At 38.9% G+C, this 8,906-nt stretch overlaps 2 protein-coding genes and 1 long non-coding RNA gene across 3 annotated transcripts; 1 reads left to right on the plus strand and 2 right to left on the minus strand.

Annotated features, from left to right (window-relative positions):
- Positions 1-1,845, minus strand: LOC122778221 (ladderlectin-like). The gene is made up of 8 exons (XM_044039859.1): positions 1,761-1,845; positions 1,563-1,663; positions 1,257-1,310; positions 1,063-1,152; positions 866-954; positions 645-770; positions 462-558; positions 1-366 (listed from the first exon to the last, which is right to left on the minus strand). The coding sequence occupies exons 2-8, from the start codon at positions 1,624-1,626 to the stop codon at positions 296-298; spliced, it is 591 nt and encodes a 196-aa protein (XP_043895794.1). The 5' UTR covers positions 1,627-1,663; positions 1,761-1,845; the 3' UTR covers positions 1-295.
- Positions 1,846-4,574: 2,729 nt separating this feature from the next.
- LOC122778697 lies at positions 4,575-5,176 on the minus strand. The gene is made up of 3 exons (XR_006361453.1): positions 5,023-5,176; positions 4,839-4,935; positions 4,575-4,743 (listed from the first exon to the last, which is right to left on the minus strand). It is a non-coding gene; the product is annotated as an uncharacterized LOC122778697 (long non-coding RNA).
- A 1,554-nt stretch (positions 5,177-6,730) lies between these two features.
- On the plus strand, positions 6,731-8,624 carry LOC122778634 (ladderlectin-like). The gene is made up of 8 exons (XM_044040696.1): positions 6,731-6,815; positions 6,910-7,010; positions 7,290-7,343; positions 7,448-7,537; positions 7,646-7,734; positions 7,820-7,945; positions 8,032-8,128; positions 8,224-8,624. Exons 2-8 carry the CDS (start codon positions 6,947-6,949, stop codon positions 8,292-8,294), a joined length of 591 nt encoding a protein of 196 aa, XP_043896631.1. The 5' UTR covers positions 6,731-6,815; positions 6,910-6,946; the 3' UTR covers positions 8,295-8,624.
- The last annotated feature ends 282 nt before the right edge of the window (positions 8,625-8,906 follow it).

Raw genomic sequence — 8,906 nt, forward strand, 5'->3', positions numbered from 1 at the left:
TTTTTGTTTGAACTTTTTTTTTATTTTTCATACACATTTCACTCGTTAACTTGTATCCCGAAGTTATCAAAAAACATTCTTAACAACAAAACAACAATAGATGATTATTTTTGTTTTTTACAAATCTGATTTTGAGGCATCGCATACAGTACGAAGCAATCAAAGCACAAAAACTAATATGCCTTTTTTTCCTTCTCCTAAAAGTAAACACAGTTATGTTCATTAACAGTCTAAATGTCCTCCAACACTAAATATGATTCAGCTCAGTGAACACAGCTCAGTCCTGCTGTCCAGTTTAGCAGCTACCAGTTTTCTTCACGCAGATGAATGGCCATGCATTACCACAGCTATGATTGGACCAGCCCGCTGCAACACAGAGCATGTAAACATTCATGACTGTCTGTTATCTGCTTATAACATCTTTAAAACAATCTGAATCCTGTCTGTGAATGCTGTCTCACCTCTGGTTTGGAGGTACATGCACTGGTATCGGCTGACAGTATTCACTGAAGCAAAGTTACTGTAGCTGAAGGGGCTCTGGTCCAACCACATCCAGGTCTGGACACACATCACATAGAGTTCATTAATCAGTAAACTTTAGTACATGTTATTAGGTTTTCATATTCATTAATGAGTCTAATTACCTGGAAATAGAAGCCTCCCATCCAGGAGACTGATTGTCCTGACCTCATGGTCAAGTCCTGCAGAAAACTGTAATCAAACACATTCTTGACAGATGGCAAGGACGCTCCCAGACTATTGCAATAAGCCTAAAAGACACAAATACACACACATACATGTTAGTGTTGTGGTCATCATTTGTTACAACTTTGCAAACATTGTTTTATATTTGAATTCAAATTACCGCAGCACTGTTCCAGGATCTGCCGGCGGTCACAAACAGATAGCAGCCGTCCTTGTATCCGACCCAACCAGAGGGACAAATGAAACGACCTGCAGAGGAGAGAGACAGAGTGACAGAGATGAGAATGATTTGATGTCATTAGATTTTATGGACACACGATAGACAACGTGTGGAGTAAGTTGGTGAAGACAATAGACCTTGAACTGGTGCAGCCACCTCTCCAGCAGGCTGTGGCTCTCCCTCCAAAGGAACAGCTTCAGGAACAGCTTCAACTTCCACTTCGACCACTGAGACAAAAAGAGAAAACATGAGCTGAGATGCAGTTGAATTTGATGCCGTCTGTTCATAAAAGTTCAATTCAACATCCTGCTAAAGTGTTTGGGTTGTTTACCTTGTTTTTCCTCCTGTGGCTCCACTGGTGCTTCTTCTGGTTTCACAGCTTCAACTAACAGAGAAGAAAAAGAAGTGGCTGCTTTATGTCGCTTGTGTGTGATTTAATTCCCTTTACAATAATAACATACTTAAACACAAACATGTGACAGCCAAGCCGTTTGTCTTTGTATCATTTGTGGAGAATATACAAATAAAGTATAGTAATGTCTGTCTTCAGAAGATGTTCCACAACATTGAGAATGTTTTTTTTTCTGATCACACATGGACCTGCACAATAACAACGTGTGTGAAAAGTTCCACTGACCTGCTGCTGCTGTGATAGCAAGAACTCCACAGAGCAGAACAGTGAGGAACAAGAGGACCTTCATGGTGAAGATGATAAGGACAATGACAGGATGTAAAAATCTGTTGTCGGAAAGAGAGAGAAACAGTTAAAGAACACAGAGTCCAAATGACATTTAATGGAATGATATGAGACACAGAGAGAGAGAAGGAGTCTTACCTATCAGGTCGATGTGTGTTGAGGCTGTTCAGGTATCAGATGCTGCAGTGATGATGATGATGACCATGAGGCTGCTCTGCTCTTTATATACACACCTGAGCCACAGGTAAACAACAGAGCAGCACGTGAACAAATGCACTTCAACCCTACGTGTTTTTTTCCAATTCCTGAATTTGATCTATTACCTTATTCCTGAATTTTTTTTATCTATTTCCTTATTGCCCTTGTGTTCATCTCAAGAAGGCTATTAGGCAGATATTAACACAAGGGCAATAAGGAAATACAAGTATCAGTATTATGGTCATGACTCATACAGTGGTAAACGTGATCACAAGTGATAAATACTGTACTGTTGTATTGACAAAAAACAAAGGGCACAATGGAACACAAGAGCCTTACAGAAAAGACTGACCTATTTAAAAAAATATGGATTAATTTAAAGAATAAATTACCCACCAGTGTGAAGTGTGTTCTGTGTATTGTATTGTATTGTATATCAGATAATCTTTATGATTATAGTGGGTTTATAGAACAGCTGTCCCGTTCTTACAGTACAATGTTTAACCTCTTTTGACGAGCTGAACTGGACTCACACGACTGTTCTGCATTACTAAGGTTTCCCAAAAGTTCTCAATAAAACTTGGAAAAAAATCAATCACTTCAGCATCACAAATGGAGTTATATACTAAGTGTTTCATCATAATTAACTTTTATAATAAATATTACACATTTATAAACATAAACACTTACAAATTGCTTCCCGTGATTGAACCAGGATTCATTTCAGGACCATAATGAGGCAAAGCGTATCTGTTTTTCTTCAAAATATGACACATTTTCTGGCCCTACATGCAGGGAGTTTCAGAGCTGAGGGCTTCCAACTGCAGAAACCAGGGGATCAGCTTTAATACTGAACCAGAACAGCTGGTAGATGTGCATGAACCTGTCCGTCTTTGTGTAACATTAACAAAAACAACCTCTGCTTGGAAGGCAAACTGCATACCTGTCAATGTGCACTGTATCATATTGGTTATGAGAAACAATAATGATATAAACGTGTGTTGACATTAAAACTGATACAGATACATACATACTGTATTTCCTACAGACAGACAGGCAGACGAGTAGATCTATAACTGTGGCGGATGCTGGTCTTTGAAACAGGGGAAGCTCATTGTGAAAAAAATGCTATTATAGTGTTTTTATTTATAGTGTATATGTACAAGCGAATAGGGGCTATAATGTCACGCAAATAACACACAACGATCAGCTATTTGTCTACAGAGTTCCCTCGAAAAATCCACACAGAACTGAGGCAGAAAAGGCTCCACTGTCATATGTTTCTGCAAAATTGTCAATCAAAAACGGTTTCCACCTTTCAGCCAGTTCCTCCAATCATCATGCAGACGCCAAGCAGGGGATGTACATTAACACTTAAGTAAGACATGGTTCAGTTTTGGTGGTAATGTGGGAAAATGAGTGCCTTTTATGTGGATTGAACCTTTAAAACTTTAAGCACTGAGACATAGTAGTAGTATTTTTGTGGAATCAACCTTTAAAACTTAGACACCGAGAGACTGACTCCTGCAGCTGGCTGCACAAGCCCCTCCCTCTTCCAAACACCTGTTTCTAACTGTGTGAAACTGGTGAAAAACAGAGAAAGCAACAAGAACGGTTGATGATACCGATAGCATTTTTGGCCTGTGAGCTCCCACATTTAAATGTGTGAAAAATGGGTGTGAATTGACAGAGAAATGACAGTTTAAAAATCACCCAATCACCATCTTCATTTAAAAAACAAACACACTCCTGAGCAGAGTTTTAACATGTGAGTCAATGGGAGGTTTGGCCATAACTCTCTGCACTTTTAGGTGATTTTAAGAAAAACCGCAAGTCATATGAAAGTGACAGCAACACACAGGGTTAGACCACAACCACAGCAACATTTTTTATATCAAGATTGTCCATGTAGGTTGGAAATTGTGGGCAGGAAAAGAGTTTGTTTCGATTTTTTTGTGATTATTTTCATGGACCTCAGCTGCAGTGTTACCACTCTAATGGGACAAATGTCATGATCTCCCCTCTCAGTTCCTCTCTCCCTCCTTCTCATCACCTGCCTGCCACTCCCTCCTCATCAGCTCACCGCAGCTGCACCTGATCACTAATCAGTGCGGTATATATGCTCCTCTCCACCATGCACTCGTCGCCAGATTGTACTATGTCATCCGTACGAGTCTCTCCAGCGCTTTTTTTGGGACTAGGGGATTAAGATAATTGGACACTCTAAATTGACCTATAGGTTTGACAGTGAGAGTGGATGGTTGTTTGTCTCTATGTGGCCCTTTGATGGACTGGCAACATGTCGGGGTGGGGTAGCTCAGTGGTAAAGACATCATGGTCACAAGTTGAACTCCACCCCTGGCAGGTTGTACTCAATTCCCTGCTAAATGACATGTAATGTAATACCAGCTGGGATTTGGCACCAGCGCCCCCCACAACCCTCAAGTAAAGGAAACTTGCAGATGTGCTATTCCACATTTATTTTTGTATGTTTATTAAAGAACAAATAATGCTGGAGTTAGTATATCACAACACAACAAACCTTGTTTTTTTATTTGTTGAATTTTTATTTTTCATACACATTTCACGTGTAAACTTATATGCGAAAGAAAAAAAAATATATAACAACAGTAGATGACCAAAGAGGGTTTTCTTTTCCCCTTTTACAAATCTGATTTCAATTTCAACAAATGCATCACATATAGTACAAAGCAATCAAAGCACAAAATACTAACATGGCTTAATTTTCTTCACCTAAAAGTAAACACAGTTATGTTCATTAACAGTCTAAATGTCCTCCAACACTAAATATGATTCAGCTCAGTGAACACAGCTTTGTCCTGCTGTCCAGTTTAGCAGCTACCAGTTTTCTTCACGCAGATGAATGGCCATGCATTACCACAGCTATGATTGGACCAGCCCGCTGCAACACAGAGCATGTAAACATTCATGACTGTCTGTTATCTGCTTATAACATCTTTAAAACAATCTGAATCCTGTCTGTGAATGCTGTCTCACCTCTGGTTTGGAGGTACATGCACTGGTATCGGCTGACAGTATTCACTGAAGCAAAGTTACTGTAGCTGAAGGGGCTCTGGTCCAACCACATCCAGGTCTGGACACACATCACATAGAGTTTATCAATCAGCAAACTTTAATACATGTTATTATGGTTTTTATATTCATTAATGAGTCTAATTACCTGGAAATAGAAGCCTCCCATCCAGGAGACTGATTGTCCTGACCTCATGGTCAAGTCCTGCAGAAAACTGTAATCAAACACATTCTTGACAGATGGCAAGGACGCTCCCAGACTATTGCAATAAGCCTAAAAGACACATATTTTTCCATTCCTGTATTTTATCTGCCAAATAATGCCTTCTTTACATTGACACAAGGGTAATAAGTCATGACTGATTATGGTCATGACTGATATACTGAGGATTGTTATGATTAAGTGATAAATACACGTATATATATATATATATATATATATATATATATATATATGTGTATGTATATATATCTATATATATATATATATATATACATATATATATATATACACACAAAGGATGCAATGGAACACAAAAACCCGACAGAAAAGACTGTAATTAAAACACTTTTTAATTCCTCATATTTATGTGCACACAAACAAATTGATAACATTGTGAAAGAACTTAACTACTTAACTATCTCACAGATATTGATAAATGAGTTTCTGATAATGTATCAGTGCCCGGAAATGTATACGACCACAAATGATTACAGGAAAACACGTGTATGTGAACAGTTGAAAGCAGACAGAAACATACCACATTATATTTACAGTTTATTATCAGGAAGCATGCAATCTTTATGATCATAATGGGTTTGTAGAACATCTGTCCCTTCTTAAAGTTCAATGCTTCACCTGTACACGCTTGAAGTGTGAGACTTTGATGTGACAAACTGGACTGACATGACTGTTCTTCAAGTGTTTCATCATAATACACTTGTATAATAAATATTACACTTTTATAAACATCAACACTTACACGTTGTGTCACGTCCATAAAACTTTGTCCCAGCATGTTTGAGGCTCGTCTCTGTACTTTTATTTATTCTGGCCTTCCTGTTCTTCTTGTTAATGAGTGGTTTGCATCTTCTGGTGTAGCCTCTGTACGTTCATGAAGTCTTCTGCGAACAGTAGATAGTGATACCTTCACTCCCGCCCTCTAGAGGTTGCTGCTGATGTCACTAACAGTTGTTTTAGGCTCTTTCTTTACAGCGCTCCCAATGTTTCTGTCATCAACTGCTGATGTTTTCCTTGGTCTGCCTGTTGGACATCTGTTGCTTAGTGCACCAGTGGTTTCTTTCTTCTTCAGGACATTCCAAATGCTTGTACTGGCTATGACTAATGTTTGTGCAATGGCTCTGATTGATTTCCCATCTTCTCTCAAATTCACAATTGCTTGTTGTTCACCTTTAGACAGCTCTCTGGTTTTCATGCTGGTTCCACTTCTCAATGCAGTCTGAATGCAGCGGAGTGTAGACATTCAGTGCCATTTATTGTTTGAATATACAATGTAATAGGACACACCTGGGCAACACAACACACCTGTCAGTCACATGTTCCAATACTTTGGCTCACATGAAAAAAAAATGGGTGTGTTCAAACAAAACATGCTATCTTCTATTCTGATGTAAATAAATGTCAAACTCAAATATTCATGGCAAAAATAGATGAATTCTTTACTCACGTTTCCGACACTACAGGAGGGCACTGTATGGATCAGTTCATCTTTACAATCTTTAGCATATCAGCCATGACCGTAATATTGATACGTTTCCTTATTACACGTAGGGTTGAAGTGCATTTGTTCACGTGCTGCTCTGTTGTTTACCTGTGGCTCAGGTGTGTATATAAAGAGCGGAGCAGCCTCATGGTCATCATCATCATCATCACTGCAGCATCTGATAGCTGAACAGCCTCAACACACATCGACCTGATAGGTACAACTCCTTCTCTCTCTCTGTGTCTCATATTCCATTAGATGTCATTTGGACTCTGTGTTCTTTAACTGTTTCTCTCTCTGACTCCCAACAGATTTTTACATCCCGTCACTGTCCTAATCATCTTCATCATGAAGGTCCTCTTGTTCCTCACTGTTCTGCTCTGTGGAGTTCTTGCTATCACAGCAGCGGCAGGTCAGATCAGCTTTTCACACGTTATGTATTGTCTCCACTTACAGTTGTGCAGCTCCATGTGTAACCAGAAAATACCGTTATTAAAGAAATGCCTTTGATACAACAGTGTCAAATTATAGTGGACTATAGAAAGTAACTCACCCAAAAGTAAAACGACATTAAAGAAAGAAAATACATTTTGAATGCTGCATCGTCGAGTGTTTAAATATGTTATATATATTATTGTAAGGAAATTAAATCACACACAGGCAACATGAAGCTTCTTTTCTTCTCTGTTAGTTGAAGCTGTGAAACCAGAAGAAGCACCAGTGGAGCCACAGGAGGAAAAACAAGGTAAACAACCCTAACACTTTAGCAGGATGTTGAATTGAACTTTTATGAACAGACGGCATCAAATTCAACTGCAACTCAGCTCATGTTTTCTCTTTTTGTCTCAGCGGTAGAAGTGGAAGTTGAAGCTGTTCCTGAAGCTGTTCCTTTGGAGGGAGAGCCACAGCCTGCTGGAGAGGTGGCTGCACCAGTTCAAGGTCTATTGTCTTCACCAACTTACTCCACACGTTGTCTATCGTGTGTCCATAAAATCTAATGACATCAAATCATTCTCATCTCTGTCACTCTGTCTCTCTCCTCTGCAGGTCGTTTCATTTGTCCCTCTGGTTGGGTCGGATACAAGGACGGCTGCTTTCTGTTTGTGACCGCCGGCAGATCCTGGAACAGTGCTGCGGTAATTTGAATTCAAATGTTTGCAAAGTTGTAACAAATGATGACCTTAACACTAACATGTATGTGTGTGTATTTGTGTCTTTTAGGGTTATTGCAATAGTCTGGGAGCGTCCTTGCCATCTGTCAAGAATGTGTTTGATTACAGTTTTCTGCAGGACTTGACCATGAGGTCAGGACAATCAGTCTCCTGGATGGGAGGCTTCTATTTCCAGGTAATTAGACTCATTAATGAATATGAAAACCTAATAACATGTACTAAAGTTTACTGATTAATGAACTCTATGTGATGTGTGTCCAGACCTGGATGTGGTTGGACCAGAGCCCCTTCAGCTACAGTAACTTTGCTTCAGTGAATACTGTCAGCCGATACCAGTGCATGTACCTCCAAACCAGAGGTGAGACAGCATTCACAGACAGGATTCAGATTGTTTTAAAGATGTTATAAGCAGATAACAGACAGTCATGAATGTTTACATGCTCTGTGTTGCAGCGGGCTGGTCCAATCATAGCTGTGGTAATGCATGGCCATTCATCTGCGTGAAGAAAACTGGTAGCTGCTAAACTGGACAGCAGGACAAAGCTGTGTTCACTGAGCTGAATCATATTTAGTGTTGGAGGACATTTAGACTGTTAATGAACATAACTGTGTTTACTTTTAGGAGAAGAAAATTAAGCCATGTTAGTTGATATATTTGTTGCTTTGATTGCTTTGTACTGTATGAGATGTGTCAGTTGAAATCAAAATCAGATTTGTAAAAGGGCAAAAGAAAACCCTCTTTGGTCATGTATTTTTAGATTTTCTTTTTTTTAACTTTTTTTAATATTTACAAGTTTACAAGTAAAATGTGTATGAAGAAAAATTCAACAAATAAAAAGTAAAAAAACAAACAAGATTTGGTGTATTGTGATATACTTGTGCAGCGTTGTGGGTTCTTTAATCAACACATATAATACAATACAAAATACATTTGGAAATAGCACATCTGCAAGAACATCATTGTGTGGCACTTAATATGATTGAACCAGGATTCTCACAGTTTAATCACAAACATATATTTTGAAGAAAGGTTTGTCATGTCCTGTGTTAAGTGTTAAGTCTGCGTCAGTTAGTTTAGTTTATGTGTACTCCTGGTTTTATTTTGGTGAATGGTTTTTCTTGCTTCCTGTCTGCAC

The sequence above is a fragment of the Solea senegalensis genome, linkage group LG12, assembly GCF_019176455.1.
Source record: "Solea senegalensis isolate Sse05_10M linkage group LG12, IFAPA_SoseM_1, whole genome shotgun sequence".
NCBI lineage: Eukaryota > Metazoa > Chordata > Actinopteri > Pleuronectiformes > Soleidae > Solea > Solea senegalensis.

Excerpts from the sequence above, each read along its gene's own strand:
- LOC122778634 (XM_044040696.1), top strand. The coding sequence starts at position 6,947 with ATGAAGGTCCTCTTGTTCCTCACTGTTCTGCTCTGTGGAGTTCTTGCT. Across the intron at positions 7,946-8,031 it reads TGGGAGGCTTCTATTTCCAG|ACCTGGATGTGGTTGGACCA; the intron begins GTAATTAGACTC and ends ATGTGTGTCCAG. Across the intron at positions 8,129-8,223 it reads CATGTACCTCCAAACCAGAG|CGGGCTGGTCCAATCATAGC; the intron begins GTGAGACAGCAT and ends TCTGTGTTGCAG.
- LOC122778221 (XM_044039859.1), bottom strand. The coding sequence starts at position 1,626 with ATGAAGGTCCTCTTGTTCCTCACTGTTCTGCTCTGTGGAGTTCTTGCT. Across the intron at positions 771-865 it reads GATCCTGGAACAGTGCTGCG|GCTTATTGCAATAGTCTGGG; the intron begins GTAATTTGAATT and ends TGTGTCTTTTAG. Across the intron at positions 367-461 it reads CATGTACCTCCAAACCAGAG|CGGGCTGGTCCAATCATAGC; the intron begins GTGAGACAGCAT and ends TCTGTGTTGCAG.